At 43.9% G+C, this 19101-nt stretch overlaps 1 protein-coding gene across 3 annotated transcripts in view; it reads left to right on the forward strand.

Moving 5' to 3' along the window:
- Positions 1-19101, forward strand: part of IGF1R (insulin like growth factor 1 receptor) — a 167200-nt gene that overhangs the window by 130325 nt on the left and 17774 nt on the right. The window contains exons 4-14 of one of the 3 annotated variants that reach the window (XM_027714814.2): positions 890-1038; positions 2617-2761; positions 6981-7195; positions 9139-9265; positions 9907-10145; positions 10624-10791; positions 10950-11154; positions 15290-15576; positions 17033-17169; positions 17467-17626; positions 18635-18740. In XM_027714814.2, coding sequence (XP_027570615.1) covers positions 890-1038; positions 2617-2761; positions 6981-7195; positions 9139-9265; positions 9907-10145; positions 10624-10791; positions 10950-11154; positions 15290-15576; positions 17033-17169; positions 17467-17626; positions 18635-18740 — 1938 coding nt within the window. The remainder of the gene's footprint in view (positions 1-889; positions 1039-2616; positions 2762-6980; positions 7196-9138; positions 9266-9906; positions 10146-10623; positions 10792-10949; positions 11155-15289; positions 15577-17032; positions 17170-17466; positions 17627-18634; positions 18741-19101) is intronic. The other 2 variants (XM_027714815.2, XM_027714816.2) reach the window with 2 other exon arrangements.

Genomic DNA, 19101 nt, shown 5'->3' on the forward strand with positions numbered 1-19101 from the left:
GGCCACTAAAAAATGCTTCTGAGTGCCTGTAGAGTGTAAGAAACAGAAGTGAGCCTGTGCTTCAGTGTCTCCTCCCAGCTTCTGGCAATCTGGTTTCTCTGAGGTTGGGGCTGTGTCTGTCTTGATGTTTTATAGCCAGTGGTGACCTGTTCTCTTTCCATCTGTATCACCCATTTCGAACCTGCTTAGACTTCTGGTCTGCCTCTCCTAATTCCTCTTGACAATTAGTTTTCCTTGCATCAAGACACGACCTCCTGTTTGCTTAACTTGCTCCTTTAATGCCTCTCAAGCTGTAAGAAGTAGTGACTAATGGACTGCTCACTTTCTCCACATCCTTCCTGACTTTATGCCCCCCCAGTTGTCTTTCTGAGTTAAAATGTCCAGGAGCATGGAATTCCCTAGTGCTGAGCTTTAAACACTGGTTTAAGGCCATGGAGACAGACAGCTTTATAAGAACGTGAACAGTATTTTCCCATCTCTGGTTCTTGACCTGGCCTATTTTGGGAAGTTGGGCCTGGATTAGCACAAAACCTCACTGCTTTCTGAGGTAAATGAGAAGGGAGGGGTTTCTGGGGATACTTAATCAGAGTAAATGCACAAATGCAAGGGCACTGGGTTGTACCTGGAGCTCCCTTGACTTTGGAAGGACCCCAGAGCCTTCCAGAAGCTGACAGCCCGTGGATGTGGGTCCATTCATTCACTGTAAGCCAGAGATGCTTCAGCCTCTTGGAGTCAAGTGTGTCCTCTGAACAAGCTGGCAGCTTTCATTCTAGCCTGGAGGGTTTGTCCAAGCTTTAGAGGGAAATATCTTCCAAAACTCAACCCAGAGCAGTCGGTGGACTCAGAGTTGTGTATCGGTGCTTATTTTGAATCTCTCTTTCTTTCCCAGCAGCATGTTCTGCAGCCCTTGTGAGGGGCCCTGCCCCAAAATCTGTGAGGATGGGAAGACGAAGACCATCGACTCTGTCACATCAGCACAGATGTTGCAGGGCTGCACAATCCTCAAGGGGAACCTGCTGATCAACATCCGCCGTGGCAGTAAGTGATGGCCCCTCTTTCTGAACCTCTGATAAGGCTGCTGTCCACGTTTTTCCTTTTGTCCTCAGCATAGTGATAAGAACATTAAAAACTCAGCAGGCTGTTTGCTCTCCAACCCCAGAGCTCAGCTCCTGTTTGATTTGGCCCACGCTGGCACAGGTATTCAGTCCCAGGGAAAGCTGGTATTTTTGTTAGTTTTTTTGGCAGAACAAGGAACCAGGATTAGGCAGTTAGATGAGCAGTAGTCCAAAAAGAATAATAAAGACGGAAAAGTTGAAAATCCTTGCATCTGGGTAGGTAAATAACTTGTTGCATGACACTGTAAGGCTGCATATCCCCACTTTTTAAGGCAAGATGTGGTGTTTTGCTAAAACATGAAATCCAGAGTGCTGGGAGCTCATATAAAGCCCAACACTGTGCTGCTGGATGGTCAGCATTAGTGAGCTGGCCACCCCTGTCACATGTCTTGAACAAGCTCTGGATTAAATTTGTCAGAGCAGTGATTCATCAACCAGGGAGGTGTTGACAGCTGATGAGCTCTTAAAAGCAGAGTAAAAATCACTGTTAGTTTTTATTGGACGTGTATCTCCCTATGGAAGGTCCCTTTCGGTTTCATGAATAAGGTTTAAAGATTGAGATCTGTTTGATTCCCTGCCTCCTGCTGAATGAAAGCTTCAGGGTTTAGTAACAGCAGCATGTGAATTATTTTACTCAAGGTCCCGCTTCTAAAGGTACAGTCTTCCCCTATGGAAGATGTTCCAGTTACCTGTGGCAAGTGTGGGGGTTTTTATTTTATTTAAGGGTTTTTATTTTATTTGTCTTAGAGGGCTGAAGAGCATCTGCTTATTTGGTATGGGAACCAACCATTGCTGAGGTAAGGACAGCAAAGCTTGAGCTCGTGAAGGATGGGGTGTTGCAGACCTGGGCAGGGACAGTTTGTAGGGTACTGAAGGACTGAGGAGTGGAGCTTTCCCTGCAGTCATTTTAATAATTTGTAATAGAAAATCACCTTCAGTGAGTTGTACAGAACATGCTCCATGGCATGAGCACATCCTTATGGGTTTTATCTTCACTGTTTCATCCAGAGTTCTCAGTGTTGTAGCCAAAGCTTCTCAAGTCATGGAAATCAGTGCCCTGGGCTCCCAAGCACACCAGTAACATACTCCACCTCTTCATCTTCAGTCTCATTCTCTGTTTTCCAGTGGAGCTTTCTGCCTGAGCTTTGCTCCATATCCAGAAGCAATTCCAGTCTCATGGATGTGTACATTTAACAAGGGTCTTTTCATCCCTGCCAGCATGCTGGCTCACCATTTGGTGCTGGCTTCAGAGTGCAATGCCCATGGAAAAAGCAGGTATTCCAGGATGGAAAAGCAAGACTGGTTTCCCAGTGTTACTCTTTGGCTTTATTTTGCCCTTCAACCATCGGGCTGCACAGGCAACTGTTCCTGGGAGAGGAAAACCAGCGTGTCTCATTTTCAAAAGCAACAAATACAAACATTCTCTTTGACTGAGCATGAAGGAGAATATCAGTCAAAGCTGTGAATCCTGTAATAACAGAATTACCTTTTCTTCCTGTAGATAACATTGCCTCAGAACTGGAGAATTTTATGGGGCTGATTGAGACAGTAACGGGGTATGTGAAGATCCGTCATTCCCATGCTTTGGTCTCCCTGTCTTTCCTGAAGAACCTGCGGTATATTCTGGGAGAGGAACAGGTGGATGGGTAAGTGCTCAGATATTTGTAGATGCAATTTCACTTTAATAGAAAGCTGCTCCTAAAAACCATTCATGTGTCATTTATAGAGTCTTCTTTTCCTCTCCTGTGCAGCGTTTTCTCCTAATGAACACCTCTGCACAGCATTATTCGCATTACTGTCCAAATCAGCATATTAAATTGAGTATATTCCAAGTATTTTATGGTAACTTTGCTGTGTACTTTTCACTTTAGGTTTTTCTGGGGAGATTCTTTACATGGATAAAGTGGGTTTGTTTGTTCTCTTTACTCTATTTGAGAAAAGAGCATCTTCAGAAACAATCAGATTTCCTTGCAGTTCTTTGGCTTCTCGCAGAGTTTTTTGGAGAACATTAGCTGAAAGGAAACCTGAGCTTTGCTAAGCAGGGCCTGAAACTCAGAGTGACCCAGCAAGTGTGAAACAGATTGCAAGTTGCAATTGTTTGCAGCTCCTTGAAAGTTAACTTTTAAATGAATTCTCTCCCAAGCACGTGAAAGACTGGTCAGGAAGAGTAAAGTTGATCCCTTGAAATGTTTGCTCTGGATTATATTGCTTCTGTAATTACTCAACATGTGATACTTTTTGCTGTACATAACTCCTGCTTTCCTGTGATGGTAGAAGATTGTCAAGGCAGAAGTTTTTAGCCCCCCAGCATGTGTGATGCTGAGGTGTGGTGATGATCCATCAGCAAACTGCCTTGCTCGCTCTTTTCCTGAATCAAGCAGCCATCCCAAGTTTAAACCAGTGTTCTCTGAGAGAAATCAGTCCCCTTCCATAATGACAGAACTATTAAATGAAGAATTTGGGGAAATCATAGAAGAAAAGGTGGTGGGAAGGTCATGAGAAAGGTTGCTTGTGTCTGATTTGTCTGCCCTGACTGGGTGAAGTTAAAACATGAGGGACTCTTCACAACCTCCCTTTTTTCTCTCAGACTAAGTCTTTGGTCAGCCTTAAATTCTTAAAATTCCACCATCTGACTGAGTGAAAAGGCAGCTCTTCCTCCTGCCCTGTCTGTCTCAGGAAGAGCACTGGCTCCACGGAGATGTTTTTTTCCAACTGCAAATCCCAGAGGCTTGGCAGTGCCGAGCACGTGGCTCATTCAGCCTCTCACGGCCTGGTGTGCCCTCACAGATACTCCAGTCCTTGATTTGTCTTTTCTTCTCTTCCCCTCCCTCTCTTGATCTCTCTAAATCTGAGTTTAGCTTTGTGTCTCAAGTAGTAATTATGCTTATGGCACCTTGTCTGTCAGCAAGCAGAGCCCATGCGAAGGGAAATGGCAGGTTTTTCCAAACAGAGAAGTAAATGAAATTCCCAAATAGAAGTAGTAAATAAATGCAGCTTTGAAGAAGAAAATGAGGATGAATGTGGAGGCAAAATAGATCTATAGTAAAGAGCTACTTGTGCTAAAATTCCCCTATGTTAGGAAATGACTGCAGTTACATACTTGGGGTCAGGGGCAGTCTCTGCTTGGAAAATGCCTGGCATAATTTAGACATTACCACAGTCTAAAATGACATTTCCAAAAATACTTCAGTGGAAGTAGGCACCTGGCAGGGAATAACTGAGCCTAAACAATTACTTGGGCAGAGTTATGAACATCAGGGAGTGGGATCTTAGCCTGGGAAGGAGTGGCTGCTGGAAGAAGAGCTGTTTGTGGCAGCACTGCCTTGGGGGATGAGAAGGAGGTAACTTGAGGTCCATTATGATTGTTTTTCATTAAACAACTGACCCCACTGTCCCTGTCCCTTTATTTATTGAACTGGACTAAGAAAACAGCACTTCAGAATTTCTCTGTTCTTATTCAGTTGCTGGTGCCTACCTTGGTTGTCACAGAAAGCGGAAAGTTTAGGGTGAATCTACTTTGTTTGTTTTCAGAGTTCTCATTGCCCCTTTTGAACACCATGTGAAGGTGCCCCCGTGGCAAGAACATAATTTCTCTTTGCAAACAGGGGAAGCGAACTGGAGATGTGCTGGAGGGGTCTTGGGATCTGTTGCAGGATTTTGGTCCCTCTCTGGCACTGACTCTGCCTGGCCCCTCCACCCTCTGCTGGAGTCAGTGTGTTCACTGCTCTCATGAGCTGCAGATGCCTTGTTGGTGGATGGTGTGTAGGCAGCACTTCCCAAAGCATCCCAGGTCAGGTACCTGGAAAATGAGCAACTTGTGGCCTTCAGGAGCAAGTGAGGAAGTGGTGACTGAGGAGGAGTTCCAGTTGTGACACTGACCCCCCTGCTGCAAATTGGGGGAAGTCTCTGTAAAAACAACCTCCCCCCTGTTTTCTACACCCTTTTGAAGCAGAGGCATCAGTAGCTGTCAGGCCTGTTGGAAGGTGTGAACAGGATCTCTAGTGCTGTGTGGCTCCTCACTGAAGATGTTACAGTTTATTTTCCTGGGATCATTATTGTCAGGGGACGGTGAATTCGGCACGAGAGCAGCAAGGCTTGATCCAGCCACAGCATTTCAGCAGAGCAGAGTGGTGTGTGAGGGTGTTTGGGGATGAATAACACCCCCCAGACTGGTGGTAGCATGGTGGTGAGCACGTCTGCAGTGCAGGCTCCCTGGGGGATGCTCCTCAGCTTGGTTTTTGTTTAAGGGGGGGTCTCTAAAGAGACTGTTCCTCAGCCATCTGTGTGCCAGTGGAGTTTCAAAACTGACTTGTGGAGTTTGTACACTGAGGTGTGAGGCTGAGCTTGGGGGGGTTTAAGTGCATCAGTTTACCTTTTCAAACAAGACAAGGAAACAGTGAACTTTAGTGTCAGTGAGGTGCATTACTTCCAAATCCACACAGGGTTTGGTGATGTCTGTCAAGTCCCACGTGCAGTTCAGCATCCTTGTTCTCTCCTGGCAAGATGCATTTAAAGCACAAACATGTCTCTGCTCCCTTGTCAGCTGAGCACATTCCTCTCTGCATCTGTGTGAAATGGTACCAGGTATATCAACTTCATTAGAAATCAAGTCCTGAATAATTAGGGGACAGATGGAAATAGAGGAAACAACTTGTCTTTCACATTGCCCTGAAAACACGCTCTGCATTGCAAGAAATGGCAAATCTGGTCTGTGCAGTTTGGAGCCAGAATGCACAGCTTTTGTTTCAGGTTGGATGAGGGAGGAATTAATCCTGAATTTTAAATGAAATAATTGAAGGAAAACCATAAATGACTAGTATGACAGCTTCTTATGAACCCTGTGGTTTGTCTGCCATGTTACCCTGCAGAAACTCTGTAGTTAAAAGGTTTTGTAGAAAGCCCAGTGTGACTCCACTGATGTGGGGTTACCCAAGCAAGGTGGGCTTCCTTGTGTTAATAATGGATTTTGTGTTGCTGTGGTTCATGCTGGGGGGACTTCCCACAGAAGTGTAATAAATGCTACCATGGTGGGTTGGTTTGATTGTGATTCATCAGCTGCATTCCTGTCCCTAGTGTCCCAAAGTGTCAGTGTCCTTGCGGATGTTGTCTTGCTGCTGATGTAGAGCTATAATCCTGCTTCTGCTGCACCTGTGGGTTTTTTCCAATTCAGCACAATTGAATAGTGCCAGGAATTTCTTCATAATATATAACAGGATTAATAGGATTTACACACCCAACTTTGTGTTAGCATCTGTGGAAATAAAGGATGTACATGTTATTCCGTGGTTGTGTTTAGGGAGTGGGCTCAGCACAGCTGCCTGTGTTCAGCTGTGCATTTTGAAGTGTGGGTCCTGTTTGCTGTCAAGTTTTGATGTACAGGTGCAACTGTACTTGGCACAATGTGGGAAATCTTTATTGGGCCAAGAGGTAAACTAAGACAGAGAGGCAAGGAAATCTCCCTGTGCAAACTCTTGGAGTTGCTTTTGTAAACACAAGCAAGACAGCTGTGTTAATGATTGCTTTGTCAGAACTGCAGCAGGCTTTTCCTTCCATAGGGTATCTAAGGTTACTGCTTCCAGTGTAGAGACCTGCTGTTCAGAGGACATGAATTTATATTCCTCGTAGCAGCTCCTATACAATTATTAAAACACATGTTGGAGTGGCTTTAGATGGTGGGGTGTCCTGTGTTACAGTCATTTCCTGCCCCTGAGCATTCAGGGAAAACTTGCTCCATGGGAGAGAAGAAAACCCTTTGCTGACCAGCACTTTAAAGTAAGAGGGAACACAGTGTTTTAAAGTTTTCTTATATTAAGGGATTCTTCAATAGAATTGGCTGTGAATTAAAACTAATATTTTTTCTTCCAGGAATTATTCCTTCTATGTGCTTGACAACCACAATCTTCAGCAGCTCTGGGACTGGAACCATCATAACCTGACGATCAGTGAGGGGAAAATGTACTTTGCATTTAATCCTAAACTGTGTGTTTCTGAGATTTACCGCATGGAGGAGGTTTCAGGAACCAAGGGACGGCAGAGCAAAGGAGATATAAATCCAAGGAACAATGGGGAGAGAGCCTCTTGTAAGTAAACAGACAAAAGAATCTCAAGGCAGACTGCCCAGGAGGGTGTGACAAGAGAAACCCCAACACACCACTGCAATATTTAGATTTAGACCCTGGAGGAGCCTTTCAGCCTTTCTGCTTGTACAGGTTTTACACTGTAGCTGTGAGGGTGCATTTGCACACATGGAAAACAATGTGGTTACACAGTCCCTATCTCATCTGGAAAACCCATCTCTAGAAGATGATTGCCTCCCAAATTTGGTGACAGCAGCAGCATATAACAATAAGAACCTACCTGGGAAACAAGAAGTGAAATCCAGCAGATTGGTGTGTCCAATGAGGAGCAATTTCTCAGCCCCCTTCGTAATCGTGCATCATTATAGGGATTTTCCTCCCTCAGATACCTACTCTTTCTTGGTGCTAAGGATGCTGCTGACTAACAATTCCAGAGACACCGAAACAAAATCTTTCTGTTACATTCAGCTTCTGCCAAATATTGTACCTTATTGCTCGGAATGTGTGTTGTAAACTCGATTTTCTGTGTTTTATGTTCAAATTACTTGCTTTCGAATTGAGAACGCTTCTTGATGTTCTGCAGTATTCCTAAACCTGAGTGCCTCTGCATTTAGTTTTGGATTCTGCCACGGTCAGTTATTGGGAAATCCTCTTCTGGCTCCAGTGGGCTGCACATCAGCTCTCCAGTTGTAACCAGTGTGTTTAAAAGCAGTCTGTCACCTAGGAATTAAGGCAACAGAATGCTTACAAATTTCACCTCTAACTCCTAAAACTTGACGGTGCATTTTTCCTTTGGCCAGTTTGGGGTGCTTTTTTTGGCTGAGTGAATTGAAATGGATCTTGTGCCTAAGTCAAGCCCCCTTGTTGTGGATGGTGCTTACAGAAGTAGGACCCACATTCTGCTGGATGTCTCCTCAGGCGGGATGGGTGCGCGCAGATGGCCCAGATCCTTGTTGTGAGCACCCTCCATTCTTTGCACATTCAATGGAGCAAAGCCCTGCAGTCCTGGAGGAGTTACAGACACACAGCCAGGCCTTACTACCACTGAGGCCAGTGCCAGCCACTGCTTGCTTTTTTAAGAAACCAGTACAGAAAGCTTTCTGACTCTCAGAAGGGGAAAAGAATCAACAAAAGCCAAACTGCCTTTGCAAAGATAGCACCAACAGTGCCAGTGTACACGAGGGTGAAAACCCCTTTATTTTCAGAGCCTTCTATGGAACGTTAGAAACTAACAGTTGACAGAACACGATTTCTTCATCCAAGAATTGAGTTTTTAAAATGCTATTTTGTTTTGCATTGGAAAGCTCAGTGAGTTGGTAGTGGGAAGCCATTCATCTCAAAGCTGTGGGCTTCCATCCAGGCCTGTTCACAAGAGGAGCTGGAAGCTGCTGCCATCAAATGGTTGTGCCGTATATGAACTGAGTTTTGGAGTTCTTGGTCCAGCCTCTCATGAATAGCAATGTAAACTCCTTTGTCCTTTCCATGTTGTTCACTCTCCAGAAAAATAAATTGTAGTTGTCAAGAGTTGTCCTGGAGAGTGAGAACACAGAGGCTGGTTACTGCTCTGCACGTGCTTTGGAGTTGGATGATGAATTTAGTGTTTTCAGACCAGTCCTGTGGATAAACAGCACTTCCATTCCTCACTCAGGGAGAGCCTGAAGTAGTTTTCAAGAGCTTTCTGGTGATGCATTAGAAGAAAAACTACTTCAAAAAAATTAATAACAAGTAGCTCCAGCATATTCTAACATGATTGCCAAGGTCACTGCTTGCCCTTAAGTATTCAAATGTAGTGGGATGAAATAGGAAGCTCTGCAGAGACAAAGGCTGTTGGTATCCTGAGGTGCTACTGGAAAGGCTCATGAGCTAAACCAGACACCTAAGAAACAGCAAAAACTGACAGGGGGTGTGATACCAACTCTGTCATGTCCTGTCCTTTTGTATTGCAGGTGAAAGCAAAATTCTGCATTTTGTTTCCAACACTACCCTCAAGAACAGGATTAAACTGACGTGGGAGCGGTATCGGCCTCCAGATTACAGAGACCTCATCAGCTTCACTGTGTACTACAAAGAAGCGTAAGTGGATGTTGTCAGGGCCTCAGCAGGGCAGTCCAAGAGACAGTAACAGTTCTGTTCCTAGGGCTGGAGAGCTCATCCAGTTTATGTATTTCATCCTCAAGCCCTGCCTCTGCTCAAATTCTTTCCTTGGTGGAGCGCAGGCCGCCTTTAAAGAGGATTGTTTTGAAGGAATCCTAGAAATGGATTGCAAATCCATCAGAAAGTTTCAAATTTGAAAAAAAAAAAAAAAAAAAAAAAAAGATCTGTTAGACTGGTCAAGGTCAGTCACAGAACTTTGGGTTCTTTATGGTAAAAAGCTTGGCCACTATCAATAACTGTCTTGAGTTGCCTGTGTTTGATATGTATGTCCGAAGCGTTTCACTGCCTGTTTGGGATAAAAGATAGATAAATATAGTGTTTTCTTAGAGAACATTGTCTTATTACTAGTGACTGAAGGTAAACCTGCAGCTACAGCTGAACTCTGAATTTTGTACTGCTTGGAAATATGGATTTTAGCCTGGTTTATTCTGCTGGGGAAAAACAAGTAAGCTTTTTATATGTTCCACTGAGCAGCTTTGAAGTGAGGCACTCTCAGTCATATATGGCAATCTTTAGGAGAAAATAAATATTTGTGCTGCTCTTTTCTTTGAATATTTCAGACCATTCAAAAATGTGACAGAGTACGACGGGCAAGATGCGTGTGGCTCCAACAGCTGGAACATGGTTGATGTTGACCTGCCACCAAACAAAGAGAACAATCCTGGAATTCTGCTGCAGGGATTGAAACCTTGGACTCAGTATGCCATTTATGTCAAGGCTGTTACCCTCACCATGATGGAAAACCATCATATTCATGGAGCAAAAAGTGAAATCATATATATACGAACCAATGCTGCGGGTGAGTTGCTGAGCTCTGGGGTGAGAGGTTGATAATGCTGCAGGTGTGATTAGTGTATTATTGTGCAAGGTCTGTTGTTAATACAGAAATGGAATTTATGTGCAGATGATGTGCATGATGCTAGAAGTTTGAGTGCTTATGAAAGCAGCATTAAAATTTGAATTAAAAGTGTTTTTTCAGACATTACATTCATCGGGAACTATGGGAGTTCCTTGGAGTTAGAATTTCAGGCTTTGTTCCATTGGTGAAGGTGAATTTTAAGTACAACTTTGGATTGGGACTGCACGTGGTTGCAGTTGAACCCCTGGTAACTGTTGTTAGTGAGGCATAAGTAGGAAATCCTTTATTTGAAATAAGATGGTGTTTTTCCCTGCAGTACAGAAATGGATTGGGATTCACTTCAGAAGCTTGCATGGAAATACACTGTAGAATGCTCTAGGTTTAATTTCCTTTCTTTTCCTTTTTTTTCCTCCTCCAGTGCCGTCCATTCCCTTGGATGTTATTTCAGCATCCAACTCCTCATCCCAGCTGATTGTGAAATGGAATCCTCCCTCTCTTCCCAATGGCAACCTCTCCTACTACATCGTGCGCTGGCAGCAGCAGCCTCAGGACAGTTACCTTTACAGACACAATTACTGCTCCAAAGGTAGGAGAACCAACCCTGCTGTGTTGGAATCCCTGGGACTCTGCCTGCCAGGGCTCTTCACTGGCAAGAGCTGGGGAATAAACATGGATAAAACATGGATTGTTGCCGTAGTCATGGTGTGGAGAGAAACAAAACGAGCTCTGTTCTTTTCTTTTAAGATAAAGTCCCAATTCGAAGATACGCTGATGGGACCATTGATACAGAAGAAGCTACTGAGCCCACCAAGCCAGAGGGCTGTGGGGGGGAAAAAGGACCTTGCTGTGCTTGTCCCAAGACAGAGGCAGAAAAGCAAGCTGAGAAGGAGGAAGCAGAGTACCGCAAAGTCTTTGAGAACTTCCTTCACAACTCCATCTTTGTCCCTAGGTAATGGATTTTGGACACTTTCTCTTTGGAAGTGGGGCTAATAATTGTATGGGTAACACCTGAAACACACAGGCATTACCTTTCCTTCCATGGGAGACAGTCTGCAGCCTTCCTCTGCAGTTTCTCTTGTTTGCTAGCTTTCATTTCTTTCTTTCAATTCCAGCCCATAGTAAGGGTTCTTACCTGTATTGATCAAGGATTTCAGTGAGGGGTTCTTTTCAGACTCAAGAGTCACTTAAGGAGCTCTTTGTCTATAAGGGTTTCAGAGATGAGCAACATGTGGTAGACAAAGGGGTTCAGATTTGATCTTTCTCTAAATACTCATTTAAGTGCTTGTGTTCCTAATCTGAAGATTTATTTGCCTTTGAAATTCAGGGCACAGTCACCTCACAGAATTGAAAATGGTCTGTCTTTCTCACTGCACTAATTACAAAGGGCCTGTTGGTTTCCTGGGTTTGTGCTGCAGAGAAGTATTAAATATTTCCACCCTGCCACAATAAACACCTGCTTACATGTTAAGTGGAATAGTAATGATTTTATGCTGCAGCATAGAGTAGATACTACTGAATTAATTGGTGATTTTGATCCTTGAGTTTCCAATTTATCTTCAGGTAAACTGTTCTGCTTTAGGTAATTGGATGCTGGAGCCAGGCACACACACTGTATAGCTGTTAAATTACAGTTTATACGCAGTCAGATCTCAGTTGTGCACGTTGCCTCATTCTCTCTCCTGGCAGGGGAAGTTTATGGTCAAGTCCTGTGTTTGAGAACTCTAAAGTGTGGCATTTCTGCTCATTAATGCTGGTTTATATCACTCTCCATTGTGATTTTTTGGTCTTCAGTTCAAGCATGTGTTGGATTGACTTGTTGGGGTTGGGACTGTGATATTTGCAGAGCTTAGTTTTTCCCAAAAAATGAGGAACTAAATACTGCCTGTCTTTGGAAGTGTGAAGTATCTTACCTGAGCTCTGTCTGGGTCACATTTAGCATTTGGGGCTGACCTTGTGCAGAGTTTCCCTCGTGATGATGAGAACCAGCAGCAAAGATCAGGTCCAGGGAAGTTTTAGGCACCGTGTCTGGCCATGATGTAACTCCTGAGCAATGTGAAATCTCAAGATCTGATTTCAGACTCTATGAAACAGCCCAGCAAGGAGTTTTGAAAGGCACGTGTCAGGTCTAAACTACTTGTAAGTCTATTGCAAAGGAGTTTTTTAATTTCCCCAAAGTTTTGTTATTTTAAAATGTGCTATCTTCTCTCATATTTTCTTCCATTCCTGCCTTCATCCCCCCCAAGTAAACTCATAGAACCTTGAGCTCAGACAGTAACAAATACACTGACCAGTTCCCAAAGAGTTTCCTGAAAGTTTGTCCTTTTTCCTTAACTTACTGTCATGAGGATGTTTTGTAACAGCAGGGACAGATCAGGTACAACACTCAGCAATAGCTGCATAGCCAAGCAACTTTTAAGAGCCTGTATGTCAGGGAATTAAAGATTATGAGCTAGTGAGATGCCTCCATGGGACAAACCTAAGCAGTTTGTTACTTGTTGATGTCATTTTTTCCCTCTCTTTTCCAAGGGAAAAGTTAATTAATGTGTTAATGCAAGCCTCAATAGTAGTATTTGTTTCCAGTGTCCTACCTGTCTCCAGGATATTATGAAAGAGTTGCAGCACCGAATACAACGTGAAAGTATTTGACTGGGTGGTTTTAGGATTGTTTAAGAAGCCTGTTGATCTAATCTCTTGTGCAATTCTGGGTATTAATGCTATGGTGGCTTTCAAACACTGGGACTCTGCTTAGCCTTGAAGAGACACTCACAACCAGGGGAGGAGGAGTTATTCTACAAGTTTTTTGTTTCTCTAATGAGCAGGATGAGGCTCTCTGTGTAGTCTGAGGAGTAACATTAAAATTGCCACAAAGAACAGTGAGCTTTTCTGTTAAATGTTAACTTTTTTCCTTCTTTTTTAATTTGATTTAATTTTTTATAGCGTTATTTTTAATTTTTCTCCTGCGTTTCTCTTCCTTCCTCTCCTTAAACAGAATAGATGATTTTTCATGGTTTTATCTCGGACTTACTTCCTTGGATGCTTGTTTTTTGCCTTTATCTCTGCCTTTCATGAAAGCAGGAAGCTGCTGGACCGAAAAGCAATGCTGTCAAATCTCTTGATGTTTCAATCCTGTTTGCCTTGTGGTTATCCTGCAGCTCTTTTTCTCTTCCTGCTTCCACTGCAGTTTTCACCAACAAGTTTTGTGTCCCTTTATCTTTTTCCCCAAAGGCAAGGGGGGACTGTACTTCCCCCCTACTCCCAGATACCACCAGAGAGTTGAAACTTTGTGCATCCCGTAAAAGCAGAGATAAAGTCAGGCCTTTTGGGTTCTTGCATTGGCACGTGCCTTGGTGACTGATTGAAAATGAACTTTTTATTTTCACTGCTTTTATCACAGAACCTCTGCAAATGTTCATCAGTTCAGTGTTAGGCCCCCAAATTTTAGCAGATCAAAAGTTTGTTCTGTCCACTGAGTTAAAGCAGTAAATGAATACTCATTCTAAGCAGGGTGAATAGCTTTAGTAACTTCCATAAATACCAGTGGAGGGGAGGCACAAATGCTTATATCTCCTATGAAATCCCCTTAACTGACAAGACATTGACTTATATGTTGCTTAAAACAATTTCTTGTTAATTTAGGAAGTTCTTTCCTTGCCTTTGTTTATTTCTGGTTTACATGGTGGCTGAGAGTGTCAAAACAACTACTGAAGATGTACTAAAAGGATTTTGGAACAATCTGTATGTAATGAACTCCTAAAAAAAAAAAAAAAAAATTAATCCAACCTCTGCCAGAAGGTTTCCAAACCAAGTGAACCTGTTTTTGGCTCTGGGAACAGCTGCCTTGTGGCTGTGTGTGCTAAGACGACGTGTTTGACAGTGAATTAACTTCTCCTGTTGAGTCATCTTTCCTCCTGTGGTGTGTTTGGGGGAGGCCTCCTTTGCCTGGTTTGTAACTCTCTGGTAGAGATGTCAGACCTCATGTCCTTGATCCCTCTTGCCCTGGCCAGGTGCCACATGGGCACATGGAGTGATTTTAGGAGGGGTAGGATTCAAGCCCAGACTGGTTTTGTAGTGTGGCCTTTCTTACATTCTCCTTTAGCTCCCTTTGGGGCGTTGCTTCCCAGGTGTGGGCATCCCTGGGGTGGGGGGGGAGCAGGAGCAGTACAGCCAGTGTGCCCTGTGTAGCTGGTGCCCCTGTGCAGAACAGCCTTGCATCTGAGACAAGACCATGTGGCATTGGGTGTTGGTGACCTGATGCCATCCAAAATGGCTCTAAGAGAATCTTGGGGCTTGTGCTGTTACTCAGGCCTGTCCACCACAGCACTTTCTGAGGCTTGAGAAAGCAGCAGCATTGCTGTAAATCCTCAAGTTTTTAACTCTGCTTAAATTTCACCCAGATACCCGTAAGGCAAAACTGCTCATTGAACTTTTGGCTCTCCCCAATATTAGTGCTGTGTTTGCTCACACAGGAAGGTTGTTCCTTTGCAGAGCTTTTGTTTGGGTGAGAGAAGTAGAGATGCACAGATAACCACCAGAGTGCTGGTGAACAGTCATGGTCTTCAGCTGCCTTCCAAGGTTTCTTTTGTCAGTGCAATCCATTCTAAGGTCTGTTATTTCATCACAACTGCAAAGCTAACTCTCAGTAGGCTTAACTTCCTTGGCTAATCCAGCAAACTTCAAAACACTTTTTTTCCCCCCCAATGTTTCCAACCTTAAACATCTGATTTTTATTTTAAGCATCAACATTACTGTCATGAAACACAACTCGGGGATGTTTATTGAGTAAAAGGGAAGCCATTTTTTGCTCTTTGGTGTGAGGTCAGAAGTTTGCCCATTTATCTTGGGGCGCAGTGTGAGCTTCAGAGTTGTGGCTGGTCCCTGACCAAAAGAGAGAGAAATGGGCTGTGCTGACATGTGGCAGGTTCAGATTGAGGCAGTTTTCCTCTGGTTTTGCAGTTTTCCTTTATTTAGCTTTTTTAATAGCAGTTGCCTCTTTCTCTGGGGTGTTTTGCACAGTTTTCCTGAGGCTGGAGGAAAAGTGGGTTTCTTCTAAAGAGACCTTTTCCATACCCGTGTGTGCCCCACAGGCCCGATCGGAAGCGGAGGGACGTGTTCCGGATCGCAAACGCCACTCTGGCCACTCGGAACAGGAACGTGACAGGGACAGATCACTTCACCAACGCCTCTGACGCTGAGGAGAGCGAGGTGGAGTACCCCTTCTTCGAGACCAAGGTGGATGGCAAGGAGAGAACCGTCATCTCCCACCTCCAGCCTTTTACCCTTTACCGCATCGACATTCACAGCTGCAACCACGAGGCCGACACGCTCGGCTGCAGCGCTTCCAACTTCGTCTTTGCCAGAACCATGCCCTCAGGTACACTCTCCCAGGGGCTCTCCCAAGGGCCCTCACAGGGTGCAGCTTTGGCTCGTGTGCTGGGGAGGACAAGCTCTCCAAACCCAGTTAGAAATACGTTGGGGCGTCATAACAGTTCCGTGCAAGACAATGAACTGGAACTGTGTAGATTTTAAAGTCCTCGACTGGTCTCTGGTGTGTGCTGAGTGATGTGTTTGAGTCTGCTGTGAGCTGGGGAGAGGCAGAAGTTCATTACCAGCATAATTAGGAGAGAATCTGTTTCCTAGCAATAGAGGTGAGACCCACAGACATGGTGGGCTGGAAGGTTTTATCCCTCAGTTCCCTGTGTGCTCAATAGAGACAGGGCAGTGTTGCTCTGCTAATGTTTGGTTTTGCTGTGCTCACTTGGAACTGTTTGCAGATGTTGGAGCTTTGCTGGTGGGAATGTTTGCCAAATGTTTCTTCTGTCACAGAATGACCATGCATTTGTCCAGCCTGGGAACAGGAGGAATACTGTGTTTCTTTGTGCCCAATCCCTGGCCCCTAGAGTGCTTCAAATAGGAAACATTGAATGCCGTGCTCGTGTTTGGGGCTCTTACAGATTGTACTTCTTCTGAGAAGAATAGAGATGATTTTAGTGTAAGCTCATACGCATCCAGCAACGAGCTTCTGACTCCAGCAGATGTCTGGGGATATTGGATACAGAATGGTAGCAATTTTGTTTTGTTTCTGGAAGGAAAGGCTATCATAATCCAGATCCAGCTGTGTCAGTAAAAAAAAGCAAAAAGTATTGCTTATTTCAAGGAAATAAGGAAATCTGTGAGATCAGGGAAAAGGAAATAAGTGTTCCCAGATTTTTTAACACATGGCTCTGATAATTAAAGGCTAAACAATTCTGTTTTCTTCTAAACATAACAACTGTATTTTTGAAGGAGTGGTCTTCTTTGACTGAAATGGGGTTCACATTCCTGTTAAATTTTCAATAAACCACATAAAATTATTAGGAACTAAATAAGAATGAAGCACTTCCTGAATTGCTGATGAGACTGTTTTAAACTGGGACAGATTCCCTCTGACTGTTTTAGGAGAGGGCTGTCAGTGGGGCAGTTCACAGCTGTTGGCAGCCAGGTTGTTGTTACAGCCATTTGGTGGGAACAGCTCCTTGCACTGTTTTGGTGTAGTGGAAAGTTGGGAAGGAAGAATCAGGTGCTGATAAACAGGTTTTTTTGGCACACAGAGCCCATACCTGGTGGAGCTGCATCCACTGCACTGGTTTTCTGGGAACCAGTAGCTGAGACTCTGCTGATCTCCAGCAGGGCCCTGGCCAATGCAGTTGGTTCCCTGGGTTTCAGTAGCTTTTGCTGCAGAGCTTCTGCACCCAAAGAACAGTGTGACCCTTCCATTCTCCTCCACTCCTGCACAAGTTCATCTTCCAGTAGGAGATGTTCTTCTCACATCACCTGTAAATATTTTACAGAGGGAGCAGATAACATTCCAGGAACGGTATCATGGGAAGCAAAAGAGGAAAATACCGTCTACCTGAAGTGGTCAGAGCCTGCAAGTCCAAACGGGCTGATCCTGATGTATGAAATCAAATATGGGCAGCACGGAGAGGTGAGGATTTGACATCACTGCTCATAACTTATACACCAAAAAGGATCTTTTTAAATGTGCTTCTGTGCAGTACTGCAACCCACAAACAGAAACTGTGATTTCAAACACCCAGCACCCTCAGCATGTCATTCCCTTTTTTCCCTTATTTTGAGTTCTTAAATTCCACATATCTTTGAAATAAAAGTGATCAGGTGGGACTCTTAGTTATAAAAATTAGCTTACCCTGCAGCTGCATTGCTTTTCAATAACGAAGGAATGTGAAGATACTAACGTGTGTAAACTGCTTTTTTGTTTTAGGAGAAGCGGGAATGTGTTTCCAGACAGGAATACAAGAAGCTTGGAGGAGCTAAACTAACTCACCTGAACCCTGGGAACTATTCTGCCAGAGTTCAGGCCACTTCCTTAGCTGGAAACGGATCCTGGACTGAGCCAGTCTCTTTCTATGTGCAGCCCAAATGTAAGACAAGTGTTTGTTGTCTGTGCCAAATTGGAGAACTGGTGTCTTTTTAATAATGCCTGATGTTTAAGTGTGTAACTGGGTGTCTGAGCCTGTTGCCTGTACTTTGAATACTCCTCTTACTTGCTGGTGGTTCCTTGGGAACTCTTCTCTGTTCCATTTTTTATGGCAAGTGTTGACAACCAGGAGGGGTGTGTGAGGTGTGTCCTTCCCTTGCATTGTGTGTCTGTGAGAGGTGCAGCAGGTGGTGGGTGTGGAGAACACACTGCTGTGCCTTCCTGGGATGTACAGCTATGCTGGGAATGTGATGTTAGCCATAACAACGTGGAGCTGGAGTGTCCAAAAAGTGTGGCAACAAGGCACACCTGCTTTAAATTGCAAAATAATATGAGAAACAAATAGTTTGTTTAGATTTTTGGCTGACAGGTTGACCTGTTCTGAGTGCTTTTGGTAAAGATCCCGGTAAAAGGGTGATGCTGGTCCTAACAGTGGGAGTGATTTATATTTTGGAAGAACACCACCACAGTGACCCTCAAGAACTGAGTAGTTGTAGAGCAGATATATCCCCACAACACTCCACGTCTTGTTCCTTTTTGGTTTTCTGAGTGCTGCACTTTGAACGATTTGAAGTAAAGAACAGTGCCTGTATGTTCTGAATGTGTGTATAAGCAATTGCCAGGTGAACAAAAGGTGGAAAAAAGGTGAATGTACAAGTGAACAATTGGATATTGTTCACTGAGGAATGTAAGTCCTTAAGCACAGCTTGTGAAAACAAAGCCCAGACAGACACTGTTCTGTACAAAATTAATGCCTCTCAGTGTCTGCTTTCTTGTTGAACTCATCTGCAGTCAGGGAGGGTTTCCGAGTACATTTTTCCACATCAGACAAGAAAATGAGAACTTTGATTTCTTCCCTGTATGGAAATACACTGAGTGGGTTTTGAATGTTTCTTTGTTTAGTAGAGGTTTTATAGAAACCCTGATACAATTGTTTTCTTGTTGGTTGCAGCAGCAAACTATGGAAACTTCCTGCACTTGGTAATTGTGCTCCCTCTTGCTCTGCTGCTCATCATTGGGGGATTGCTGATAATGCTGTATGTCTTTAACAAAAAGAGGTGAGTTGTATATGCTGCTGCTTAAACCTGCAGGAGGGGAATTGTTTATTTTCAAATCTGTGCCCGTGGAGCAGGTTAAAAATTAAAAAGAGAAATGACATTCAGAGGAGTCGAGAAGCTGAAGTAGATCTGTCTCGTTGGTGTGTAAAAGGAGGTGGTTTAGAGTTACCAGCCTCTGGCTGCTGCTTCTGGAGATATGAAGAGGCTTTTTATTCCAGTATCATATTAGAGAGGGAAGAGGAAGGCTTGTGAGGAACATACAGGTCAATGATGGCACACACTGGACCTGTATAATCAGAATGTGTGACCGAAATATGGCTCAATATAAATCATGAAACCTTATTTCTATTTAGGTTAATTT

The sequence above is a fragment of the Pipra filicauda genome, unplaced genomic scaffold (genome assembly GCF_003945595.2).
Source record: "Pipra filicauda isolate LSUMZ 115617 unplaced genomic scaffold, ASM394559v2 scaffold70_size2993248_pilon, whole genome shotgun sequence".
Lineage (NCBI taxonomy): Eukaryota > Metazoa > Chordata > Aves > Passeriformes > Pipridae > Pipra > Pipra filicauda.